Genomic DNA, 12,482 nt, shown 5'->3' on the forward strand with positions numbered 1-12,482 from the left:
TTATGTTTTGAGGTAGCACCTGGCGGTACTCGGGGATTCTTCCTGGCTTTGTGCTCAGGAATCACTCCTGGCGGTACTCAGGGATACTGGGGATAGAATCAAACTGGGTCAGGTATGTGCAAGGCAAGTGCTTTACCCACTGTACTATGGCCCTGCCTTAGGGAAAATAGACTTGGAGTGAAAGGGAAGGAAGGAGTACCCGGTAAAGGGGCCTCTGGTAGGACCAACTTAGTTGTCCTGACATGTCCCCCACCATTGGAGCCACCCTAGCAACCCCCAGGGTGGGGTTTGGGCTGTTTTGGGCACTGTGGTCTCCCAGGCCACAGGGGAAAGCTGACCTGCTTGATGGGGATGGCCCGACCACTGCCGATGCTGTCCACCTTGCCCTCGGCTGCCTTCTTCTCCCGCTCCAGGTCTGCCCCCTTGCGAGACTGGAAGAGAAAAGAAGTGGCACATTAGGGAGGCCCCGTAACAGCCAGGTATGACTTGCCAGCGGGCTTGCCCACCCTCCCTTCCTCCCTCCTCCAGGGCTGGCCCTAATGGTGGGCCGCCGGGCCAGGGCGGCGGGACCGGGAAGGAATGGAGACCACGAGTATTCCAACGGGTTTATTCTTACACACGGCACCATACAGAGCAGCACAGAGCACTGAGCCGCACCCGCCCCTTACAAAAGACATGGTGGGACACGAGATACCAGCGCAGGAGTGCGCAGCCCAGGGGCAGGGCCTGAGAGGGGTGGGCCAGGACAGGCGGCCAGTGGGTGGCCAGAGACCAGGGCAAAGGACCGGGGCGGGAGGAGTCAAGTCCAGAAGTGAGCGGGCATCAGCAAGGCCCAAGGGGCACAGTGGATAGAGAGAGAGAGGAGACAGGCCCGAAGATGCCCAGAGCCCCTGCCAGGCTCCAGACGTGGATCCTAGGAAACGGGGCGGGGAGGGGGGCCAAGAGACGGGAGAGGGGAAAAAGGCAAGCGCGCGCACGGCGAGGCTGCGGCGTCCGGAGCGCGGAGCAGGAACGCAGAAGTCCATGCAGGAAGGAGCAGAGGAAGGGGGCGGGGAGGCTCCCCAGGAGCAGCTGGGTCTGCGGGGTTCTCGGACGCCCGCCCCTCTGGGCCTCGTCGCGCTGCGGGCCGTGGGCTGCGGGCGGGCACCGGGCTCCCGTCTTCTCCATGCAGCGAGCCTGGCGCAGCAGCGGCCGCCCCCCGCCGCGGGCTCCAGCACCCCTAGCCTTCCCTGGGGTGGGGTTAGTTACAAAGGTTCCTGCGGGTTTCTGGAGCGGGGAGCTCGTGGCCGCGTCTCATCTGAGAGCAGTCCCGGCGCCCGGCCCGCACAGGGGACAGTCCAGAGGTGCTGTGTCACCACCTGGTCTTCTAATTTGGAAGGAGTTGGAAAGGCCTTTTTGTTGATGAAAAGTTGGAAACAGTGGCACATATCTGCAAATATCGAAAGAATAAAGATTTTGGCAAGTTAAACTCAAGCCCCGCCCGAGTCGGTTAGCAGCGTGAGGGCAGAGACACAGGCGCCTGGGGAGAGGCGGCAGCGGATGAAGAGGAGCAGGAGGAGGACATGGAGGAGGAGGAGAAGGAGCAGGAGGAGGAGGAACAGGAGGAGGTGAGTGTTGGTCTCAGCGGGCACTGTTCACCACTCGGCAGCCCGGACCCCACAGCCCCCATCTCCCAGGCTACTAGGAGAATAGGGAGGAGACAACAGACAGTCACAACAGCTGGGGCCTAATCAGAGTCACAAGGAAGACCCAGGCCAGAGGCAGCTGCCCACAGTCCCACATCAGCGCTGACCCCTCCGGCCCAGGCAGGAGGGAGGCAACGGGGCCACTGGGCCCCCAGACCGAAGAACTAGTCAGGGAAAGCGGGGTTCAGCCCACTTGGGCTAAGCCAGGAGCCACCCCCCCACCAGAGGACCCCTGGGAGCCCTCCCCAGGATGGGAGCCGGGCAAGAGTGGGAACAGAAGGAGTGAATGAGTGATGGGGGCCATGTCACAGGCCACACGGCAGGTGTGGCTCCATGGGGAGAGGTAGCCCCAACAGCGACGATGAGAGGGGAGGTCCCGAGATGTACCCCGAGAGATGGACCCGGTCTTCAGGCCGCTTCGGGGACAATGGCGCAAGTGAGGTCACCATGGAAACAACGGAAAGGAAAACTCAGGCCACCAGTGTGCAGATGAGGGCAGGAGGGCCGGAGATTGGCCGTGCGCAGTTGAGGGTGTGGCGGGGAGCACAGCCAGCAGGGGAGCACAGGCCGGGAGAAAGGCCCACAGGAGCCGCTCGAACAGCCCCAGACAGGCCGAGCGAGCGGAAAGCAGGGGACAATGGCCAAGGGTGCAGGGGACAGAGGAAGATGTGGCGAGCAGGGGCGGCGGCCCGAGAGTGCGGCAGGGGTAGAAGCAGGCAGCCAGGCGCGGGGTGGCCAGGGTGGGTAGGGCAGACACGAAGGGGTCAGGGCAATAGCAGCTGTGAGCAGAGAGGCCAGGGAGGGCGCGGGAAGCACAGAGCATGGGACAGGCAGGCCAGGCAGGTTCTGGGCAAGATGGAGGCTGGGCGGGTGGGCCTGCAAGCACCAAGGGGCGAAGGGGAGCGGGTCCCCCAGGGCCTGCCCGATCGCCCAGCCCTGACGCTCAGAAAGAGACGCATGGGGTGACGCGGAGAGACGGGGTGATCTCCTGCGAGTCCACACGGGCGGCGCACCCACCTGTGTCTGACCCAAGACTCCCGGGAGGGTCCAGCCAGGTCCCAGCTGGAGGAGGAGAGTCAGGGGTGGACGCTGCGTGTCAGACACAGCAGGCTCAGGGACCTAAGAGCCCTGGGGTCAGGGGGTTGGGGTGCCTAGCTAGGGGCGCAGAGTCAAGGGAGGGGCAGACTGGATGAGCACCGGCCACCCACCCAGAGGTGCAGGCCTGGAGGGACAGAGAGAGGGCGAAGGAGGCGCTATCTAAACCTCCTGCAGCCATCACAGTACTGTAACAGGAATGGGGTGGGGGCTCAGTGCTCCCTATAGACCCCTGACAGGGGGTCTCCCAGGTGCCCTGGGCACCAGCAGGGAGGGGGCAGTGTGTGATGGGTTCAGTGTAGCAGCCACAGGCTGGCGGGTATGGGGTGGGTGTGGGGGCCCAGGGGAGCTGGTGGAGGGCAGAGGCGCCCCTCAACCGGCTGGGCTCGTACCGTGAAGATGTTGGAACGCCTCTTGGACTGCTTGCGGATGGGGGTGGGGGTGGAGGAGGCTGCGATGGTCTCAATGCGCACCTCCCGCTGCCCAATGCTTGGCGTGGATGGAACCGAGGATGAGTAGTCGCTGAACCCGCTGCCGCTGCCGCCATTAGTGGCCTGTGGACAGAAATGCAGCTGAGAGTAGGCGAGACACTGCATGGGGGCTGGGGTTGGGCAGAGGCCTGGTTGCCAATGGGCCTGGTCAGGGATGATCTCTGAATAGGGTTGCTCTCATGTCCAGCAGGCTGGCAGCAGGGCCAGCTAAGAAGAGGGCCCAATGTTCCCAGGGACAAGGGGGACACAAAGGCTGGCAGGCAGGCAGGGACCGAGCATGGCGTGGCAGAGCTGCATTCTAGGGAGAGAGGAAGAGTCACTGTTGGGCAAGGCAGAGACTCCACAAGAGAGCCGGCCTGTCTGGACACTCAGTGCCCTGGACATTCACCGTCCGCATTCCAGTTGTCCTGACACACACTGCCCAGGATGCTCACTGCCTTCACCTTCACTGTCCAGCTGTTGGCGGTCTTAAAAGCACTCCCTAAACCACACTGCCTAGTCTACACCAGCCTCAAGGTTGCACCTCCAGGCAGAGTCACTTAAGGGCCCTTCAGAGAAGTCCACACAAACCTTGGGGCCCCTTTTTGCACAAAAAAATGGCAGAAGGGGGCCAGAGCGATAGCACAGCGGTAAGGCATTTGCCTTGCATGCAACCAACACAGGACAGACAGTGGTTGGAATCCCGAAATCCCATATGGTCCCCCTTGCCTGCCAGGGGCGATTTCTGAGCACAGAGCCAGGAGTATCCCCTGAGTGCTGCCGGGTGTGACCCAAAAACAAACAAACAAACAAAAAAAAGACAAGAGGGAACTGAGGGGCCGGAGAGATAGCATGGAGGTAAGGCGTTTGCCTTTAATGCAGAAGGTCATTGGTTCGAATCCTGGCATCCCATATGGTTCCCCGAGCCTGCCAGGGGCGATTTCTGAGCATGAAACCAGGAGTAACCCCTGAGCACTGCTGGGTGTGACCCAAAAAACAAAAAAACAAAGAGGAAAAAAAAAAGAGGGAACTGAGTACAGCAGGGTTCTCAAACTTTTAAAACAGGGGCTCACTGTCCCTCAGACTGCTGGAGGGCCAGACTATAGTTTAAAAAAATACTATGGGGGGCCGGAGAGATAGCATGGAGGTAAGGCGTTTGCCTCTCATGCAGGAGGTCATCGGTTCGAATCCCGGCGTCCCATATATGGTCCTCCCGTGCCTGCCAGGAGCAATTTCTGAGCCTGGAGCCAGGAATAACCCCTGAGCACTGCCGGGTGTGACCCAAAAACCACAAAAAAAAAAAAAAAAAAAAAAAAAAAAAAAAAAAAATACTATGGGACTGGAGAGATAGCATAAAGGTAGGGCATTTGCCTTACTTGCAGAAAGATGGTGGTTCGGATCCCGGCATCCCATATGGTCCCCAAGCCTGCCAGGAGCGATTTCTAAGCATAGAGCCAGGAGTAACACCTGATCGCTGCCGGGTGTGCCCCCCCCCAAAAAAAAGAAAAAATAATATGAATAATAGTGGCCCATGGTTTGAGGACCCCTGCCTGAGACTGAGAGTCTCAGGAAGAGTCAAGAGACAGAAAAAAGGTGGGGAGTTGGAGAGTGTAGTACTTGTCCCATACATGTGCACTGTGTGCCCAGGAGTTGGCTGCCAAGCAGGACAAGCAGTGGCAGCAAAAAATACCTGCCAAGGGCCCGGAGAGATAGCACAGCCGTGTTTGCCTTGCAAGCAGCCGATCCAGGACCAAAGGTGGTTGGTTCGAATCCTGGTGTCCCATATGGTCCCCCGTGCCTGCCAGGAGCTATTTCTGAGCAGACAGCCAGGAGTAACCCCTGAGCACCACCGGGTGTGGGGGCCCCCCCCCAAAAAAAAAACAAAAAACAAAACACCTGCCAGATCAATGTCCTTGGCAAGCCACATGTGGCCCACAGGCAGTAAATTGAGAACCCCTGGAGAATGAAGGGGTCTCTACAAAAGCAATGGATGCCATCAGAAAGTGGGGCATAAGCGGGGTGAGCCGAGGCAGGAGAGCAGAGCAGCTCTCAGCTCCCCAACATTTAGCACTAAACAATGAACACCGAGCATCTCTAGCACCCAACTGAAAATGGGAAGAAATGTGTGTGTGCAGAGCAGAACTGGACCACGTAACAAGGCACAACATTGGCAAGACTGACTCGGGCCCCCGCCTCCTCATCTGGGCGTACATGCTAATTCTAGGTGCAAATATGGGCAGAGGGGTCAGCCAGTGAGGGAAGCCCCATGTGCCAGTCCTGGTCATCACCTGCCACCCCATATCCCTATCTACTTGCAGACCAGTGCTCACAGCCAGGGGGTCTGAGCAAGTAGCAGATCACAGGACAAGAGTCAAGGGACTCCGCACCTGGTTTATGTGCACGGCAGGGATGGAGGCGGCAGACACAGCCGAGTGACTCGGGGAGTTAGGCAGTGACTTGCAGGGCCCGATGGCCAGCTGCTGCTTCTTCCGCAAGGCCACTACCTTCTGGGCCACTGTAGAGAGAGGACCGCAAAGTGAGTGACCCTGGAGGGAGAAGGGAGGAGCCTGCCCAGCCGAGTGCCCATCTTCACCCCCAAGCCTGCTGGACTGTGTGCCCAGGGTTAGGCCCTTTCCTCAGACCCCCGCAGCTCGCCCTGAGTTACCATCCTGGAAGACACGCTCCACGTTGAGTCCGTAAGTGGCACAGGTTTCGTAATAGGTGCATCGCTTAAGGTCTGTGGACAGCTTGCGAGCTCTACTATCGTCAATGACCCGGGGGTTGGCAGCACTGATGGCGTCTGTGGAAGGGGAGGGAAGGTGTCACATAGTCTGCAGGGACATCTGGTCTGAGGGGGCATGGGGAACACCTAGTGTGCACAAGTTGGGCTCCATAACAACTCTGCCATCATCTGAATGGAGCTGCTGTGTATCCAACTCAGGGGCCACAGCCAGAGCCGGGCCAGAGGAAGAATCTAGCTGGGGAGGGGGCAGCACGCAATGGGCAGGGAGGGCATGTCCATTTCAGTGATGGAGAGCTCAGTGTTAATGCTGCAGATCTGGGGTGTCACCCACCCACCCACCCACCCACCCAAACTGCTTACCCTGCGTGCCCACCAGCACCATGGGCACCTCACTGGCGTTCCGGAAGCTGCAGAGCCGCAGGAAGTAATTGTACACTGTCTGGAAGCTAATCTCATCCTCCAGGCTGAATACAAACACTACAGCATCCACCCAAGCGGCGAACTAGGAGGAACAGGCAGCATTAGGCACCCTTGCCTGGACTCTGGAGAGTGCACCTCCCTTCCCCAGAGCTCTCTGAAAAGGGGAGCCATGGCAGGGCAGGGCAGGGACATCACCTGGAGCTCAGGGGGACCTCCTTCATCTCGAATGAGCAGAAGGTAGCTCTGGCCATCCACCACGATCTCCTTCTTAAACCGGCCACCTAGGACGGAGGAATAGTCAAAATATTGTGTGAAACCCACGCCAAGCAATGCCCCCAGTCACAGCCAAGCTACGCCCATCACACCCAGTCACAGGTAGGTCTATCCCAATCACACCTCACCTACAGCCAAACCACGCCCCATCACAACCAGTCCTTCAGGCCACACCCTGTCACAACTAGTGCCCCAATCACACTAGTCGGCCCGAGCCACACCCCATCACAGCCAAGCCATACCCCAACCACAACCACTCACATAAACCAAGTACCAGCCACACCCATTCATACCCAAGCCACGCCCCACCCACACCCAAACCACACCCCAACCCTAGAAGCAGAGTGTGAAGAGGATGGTGGGACTGGGGGGTGTCCTCAGGCTGAGTGCCAGCTACTCACCTTCAGGGGATTCTTCCTGGACATAGGTCCCTGTCAGATAGCGATGCACCAGAGCAGATTTCCCACTAGACAGGTTCCCCACAATGCCCTGGGGAGGAAGACAAAGGACAAGTGCATAGGTGAGAGAGGAGGAAGCGACTAGGGGAAGACCGGGAAGGAAGAGGGGACCAGGACCAGAGTGCCTGCTGCACCCCACCCGGGCAGTTCCAGGCCTTGTGCCACACTCACCACTTTGAGCTCGGGAACTGAGCGGCTTAGCGTCCACTCCTGGCTGTTCACAAAGGAGTCTGCAGAGAGAAAGGCTAAGCATCAGGCCAGCACGGGCCACACCTACTGGCAGAGCTAGTCTGGCTTCCCTGGCCAAGGTCTGCACCCTCAACCCTACATCCCCAAGGGAACCAGCCCATTTCCTCCAAGGTGCAAAACGAACGAAGGAACAGAGCACGCCAGAGCTAGGGGACAAGAGAACTTGCCCCTGCCTGCACTGGGGGGTCCATGCCTCCTCCAGCAAGAGCTGATCTGCTAAAGAACACACCCAGCAGATGCCCCCAGGGGCCCTAGACACCGGCGCTCTCACCCCTGCCGGCTCCAGCAGGTCCAGCCCAGACCCACGCCAGGCCCAACACCTGGCAAGCACCTCCATGCAGCAAGCAGTGCGCGAGTCGAAACAGCTCCCGGCGGCTGGGTGGGGCCACCACCCACCGCATTCCCGGCCCGCCAGAGGTGGAAGGCGGAGCCTGGTCGGCCAGGGGAAAGGAACTGGGGGCGGGCGGACGGGTGGGCGAGTCTACCTGGGGCCGCCTCATCCCTGCTCATTTCTAGGCCATGCTACACACACACACACACACACACACACACACACACACACCTGGGCACTCACTCCCTTCCACCTGTCCAGTGGCAGGGAACCAAGGAGCGTGCGCGCCTTCGTGTTCCCTCTATGGCCCAGTCCAGAGCCCCTATCCTGGAGTCGGAGAGCAGCGGTAGAGCGTTTGCCTTGCACCCGAGTTCGATCCCCAACACCCATATGGTGCCCCCAGCCTGCCAGGGGTGATTTCTGAGTGCAGAGCCAGGAGTAAACCCCTGAGCACCGCTGGGTTTGGCCCAACAACCAACCAATCAATCAAAAAATAAAGTCTTAGGGGCCGGAAAGATAGCATAGAGGTAAGGCATTTATTTGCCTTGCATGAAAAGGACGGTGGATTAAGTCCCGGCATCCCATAGGATCCCCTGTGCCTGCCAGGGGCGATTTCTGAGCGCAGAGCCAGGAGAAACCCTCTGAGCACCGCTGGGTTTGGCCCAACAACCAACCAATCAATCAAAAAATAAAGTCTTAGGGGCTAGAAAGATAGCATAGAGGTAAGGCATTTGCCTTGCATGACAAGGACGGTGGATTAAGTCCTGGCATCCCATAGGATCCCCTGTGCCTGCCAGGGGCGATTTCTGAGCGCAGAGCCAGGAGAAACCCTCTGGGCACTGCTGGGTTTGGCCCAACAACCAACCAATCAATCAAAAAATAAAGTCTTAGGGGCTAGAAAGATAGCATAGAGGTAAGACATTTGCCTTGCATGACAAGGACGGTGGATTAAGTCCTGGCATCCCATAGGATCCCCTGTGCCTGCCAGGGGCGATTTCTGAGCGCAGAGCCAGGAGAAACCCTCTGGGCACCGCTGGGTTTGGCCCAACAACCGATCCATCAATAAAGTTAAACACCACCACCAAAACAGCCCCTATCCCTGCACCATCTGGAGACGATCCGATCCCCGGCTGGGCTGGCGCACCGTCCCTGTCCCAGCATCCCGACGGGAGGGAGATGCGCGCTTACCGCCGGGCGCGCCCAGGTACCCGGGAGCCGCGGCCGCTCGGCGGCTCCAGAGCGGCTCGGCGGCCACGGGGGACACGGCCACGGACGGCGCGGGCTCCCTCCGTCGGAAGCGGCTGGTGAGCAGCCGCCACAAGCTGGCGGCGCGCTGGCGGCCGGGCTCGGGGGCGCCGCGCGGGGCGTCGGCCGTGCCCAGCAGCAGGTCGCAGCGGCTGGGGAAGGCGCCCAGGGAGCTGGCGTCGCCGTCGCTGCGGGTGCGCGCGCGGGGCAGCAGGCCCGACTCGGCTCTCCGGATCTCCTGGCCCCGGCGCAGACGGAAGCTGAAGCTCTTGCGCAGCGCCGAGAGGCCGCGCCGGGGACTCGGGGTGCCCCGGGCGCGCAGCACCTGCCAGCGCTGGCTGCTCCAGAACGACGCGCCCCGGAGGAAGCCCGAGCTGCCCGCGTGGCCCAGGCCCGCCGCCGCCACCTCCGCGTCGGCCGCGAGCTCCAGGCGGTTCACCTCCAGGAACGTCATGCTGGTGGGCCGCGGCCGCGGAGACCCCCAGGGCCGGCTGCGGCGCACGGGCGCCGGGCTGGGCGCGGGGTCCGCCGGGCTCGCGATGGCAGCTGCAGCCGCGTCGGCGGGGCCGGGGCTCCGACGGCGCAGCAGGCCGAGCAGCAGGCGGCGCGCGCTGGTGGTGGTGGCGGTGGTGGTAGTGGGCGGCGCGGGGGGCCCCGAGCACACGCTCCGCGGCCGCTCCGGCTGCTCCCGGGCCGCGCACAGGGCGGCCTGCAGGGCGGCGGAGGCGCGGCCGGCCGGGGCGCCGTGCAGGTCCAGCGAGTCGCAGACGCTCAGGGCGCGGCGGCAGGCGGCGGGCCGCTCCCGGCTGCGGCTGTCCCCCGGCGGCCAGCCCCGCTCCATGCTCAGGGCCGGCGGGCGAGGGCCAGACCCATGGCGAAGGGCGCGGGGCTGGGCCCGGGCCGGGGCCGCGGAGGGCCGGGGCGCACGGACCTCGGGCCTCTGGGCGCCAGGTTTGGGGGGCCCCCCGAGTCTTTCGACTCCTCCACGGCGGCCCAGCCCAGGCAAGCCCAGACCTGGAGGGGCTGGGAGGCAGCCCAGCCGGGACAAAGACAGGCGGCAAGCCCGGCCTGGAACACTTGGGATCGGGCTGGGAGCCCCGCGGAAAACTGGAAATTCCAGCCCAGGGCTCCTCCTCAAACTGGGCTGCAGCTGGGAACTGTCATTAGGCCCCATGAATAACAGTCCTGGGCACTGTGGTACTGCCTTGGGCAGGGGGTAGAGGTGGGGGGTAAGCTCCTGGTTCTCTTCCAAGGCAGGCGCCTCCTGATCACTTTCTGGGGGTCCCGAAGGCCAGATGTTTTTCCGTTTCCCCAAGCCAGGTTGTGTACACCTAGGCTTCGGGCCTAGACTCAACTTCAGACGCACCAGCCATACTTGGTGAAAGGCTTGAGTCTGGCCTTGGGCTTTCCAGATGTCCCTATGCAGATACTGGAGGCTGCAGGGAGTCCTTCATTAAAGGAAGGGCTCAGCTCAGATGGGCTTAGATGACTTAGTCCACTCCTGAGAACCATGGAAATGAGCAGGTTCACAAAGCCCATGCATGGCCACTGAGTCCACACCAATCCCAACCCCATTGTGGAACCAATTTAGGAGGAGGCGGGTGAGGGTCCTGGGTTTCCCATCCAACTCTGGGTCCAGGTTCTATGTGGGATCCCCAGGGGAACACCAACAGGAGACCTGAGCTATCTAGCATGTTCCTGAGAGGTATGCAGGGGTGAGGGTAGAGGAGTGGGGGTGGTGGTGGGAGAGTGTTCAGGGCTGGATCATGGGTGTGGAAATTCTCAAGTCCCGGGCTGGATCTGCAAGCTGAAGAGGTCCTAGGATGGTCCCCTGACAGGTGATCAGGGCCTTGCCATGCTCCATCCCCAAGAATTTATTCAAATTCTATGGCCTGGAGCTGGAGTGACAGTACAGTGGAGAGAATGCTTGTCTTAGACTCAAAGAACCTGGGTTTGATCCCTGACATCCCTGAGTACCACCAGGGTCATTTCTGAATATGGCCCCAAAACAAACAACAAAAATTCTGGAGCCCTTTCCAGGAGGAGATAAGCACAGAAGTCTGGAACTCCAACTCTCAGCTGCCTGTCTCCCTATATCAAACTCATCTGCACAACGGTATGGAATGTACACACACAGCATGGCCCATCCCCTAAATAAGGTTACCATTCACTATGAAATTCATTGTGAAATCCATGAAAATGAAACCACAGCGGACAGAAGAGGTGTCTGGAGATTTGAGAGCCAGGGACAGGAAAAATTTATCTGGGCAGGCCCAAATGTAGTATCTAGGGGCCAGAGAGATAGCACAGCGGTGTTTGCCTTGCAAGCAGCCGATCCAGGACCTAAGGTGGTTGGTTTGAATCCCGGTGTCCCATATGGTCCCCCGTGCCTGCCAGGAGCTATTTCTGAGCAGATAGCCAGGGGTAACAACCCCTGAGTGCCCCGGGTGTGGCCCAAACACCAAAAAAAAAAAAATGTATTTAGTCAGCTCAGAGGGGGGGAAGCCTCACTTACACACACACACACACACACACACACACACACACACACACATAAGTGCAAGGTATACACCCCACATCCAGCACACTTGTATAGGTTGTGCTCACTTACCAGACAGTTTCTGGGGCACAAAAGCACCCCCTGTTGTCAGAACACCCAGCAGCTCCCTCTGCACTAGCTAAAGTGCCCTGCTGGGCCCTGATTCCAAGAGGAAAACAGACCAGAGCCAGAGGACTGAGGAAGCACCTGCATCTCCAGAGCTGAGGGCAAGAGCTAGTGTCTGGACTCAGTGTCAGTGCCCGGGGGCAGTTGGGAACAGGCATCTCATCCCTGAGGCCACAAAAAAAAAAAATAAAAAGGAAATGACCCATCAACAAGCCCTCAATCCACTTGGCTTACAAAATTCTCAAACAACCAGGCTCCACCAGTGGTTTAGGACTCAGAGGCAGGAGGTTTCTGGGGGCTAAGTGAGCTGCACTGTTCCCTGAGGCCTGTAACATCCATGGCGGCAAGCAGCCCTTTTGCTCAGTGCTGTGTCCAGATGTGGGGTCAGTGAATGAGGGAGTGGCTATTGGGGACAGTGGCGCCTTGAAATTCGGCCCAAGGTCACTTCCATGAGCCACTGTGAATCTGAAAAAAGCACAGGGGTAGGGCCCGGAGAGATAGCACAGCGGTGTTTGCCTTGCAAGCAGCTGATCCAGAACCAAAGGTGGTTGGTTCGAATCCCGGTGTCCCATATGGTCCCCTGTGCCTGCCAGGAGCTATTTCTGAGCAGATAGCCAGGAGTAACCCCTGAGCAACGCCGGGTGTGGCCCAAAAACACCAAAAAAAAAAAAAAAAAAAAAAAAAAAAAAAAGCACAGGGGTAAAGGTGCAACCCTGCATACGGCCTTGTTGTTTTGTTTTTGTTTTTTTAGGTCACACCCGGTGGTGCTCAGGGGTTACTTCTGGTTATTTCTGTGCTCAGAAATCATTCCTGGCAGGCTCGGACTATATGGGTGGCAGGATTCGAAC

At 59.7% G+C, this 12,482-nt stretch overlaps 1 protein-coding gene across 6 annotated transcripts in view; it reads right to left on the minus strand.

Moving 5' to 3' along the window:
• The window catches only part of AGAP3 (ArfGAP with GTPase domain, ankyrin repeat and PH domain 3), a 46,446-nt gene that overhangs the window by 15,356 nt on the left and 18,608 nt on the right, over positions 1-12,482 (minus strand). For 2 of the 6 annotated variants that reach the window (XM_049777711.1, XM_049777739.1), the window contains exons 2-9: positions 7,316-7,374; positions 7,088-7,175; positions 6,609-6,694; positions 6,354-6,495; positions 5,916-6,050; positions 5,638-5,765; positions 3,173-3,334; positions 339-431 (exon numbers count right to left, since the gene is read on the minus strand). In XM_049777711.1, coding sequence (XP_049633668.1) covers positions 339-431; positions 3,173-3,334; positions 5,638-5,765; positions 5,916-6,050; positions 6,354-6,495; positions 6,609-6,694; positions 7,088-7,175; positions 7,316-7,374 — 893 coding nt within the window. Of the gene's footprint in view, positions 1-338; positions 432-591; positions 1,430-2,702; positions 2,748-3,172; positions 3,335-5,637; positions 5,766-5,915; positions 6,051-6,353; positions 6,496-6,608; positions 6,695-7,087; positions 7,176-7,315; positions 7,375-8,912; positions 9,811-12,482 lie in introns of those variants that run through there. The other 4 variants (XM_049777703.1, XM_049777726.1, XM_049777718.1 and 1 more) reach the window with 4 other exon arrangements.

Source organism: Suncus etruscus, chromosome 1 (genome assembly GCF_024139225.1).
Source record: "Suncus etruscus isolate mSunEtr1 chromosome 1, mSunEtr1.pri.cur, whole genome shotgun sequence".
In the NCBI taxonomy this organism is placed as follows: domain Eukaryota; kingdom Metazoa; phylum Chordata; class Mammalia; order Eulipotyphla; family Soricidae; genus Suncus; species Suncus etruscus.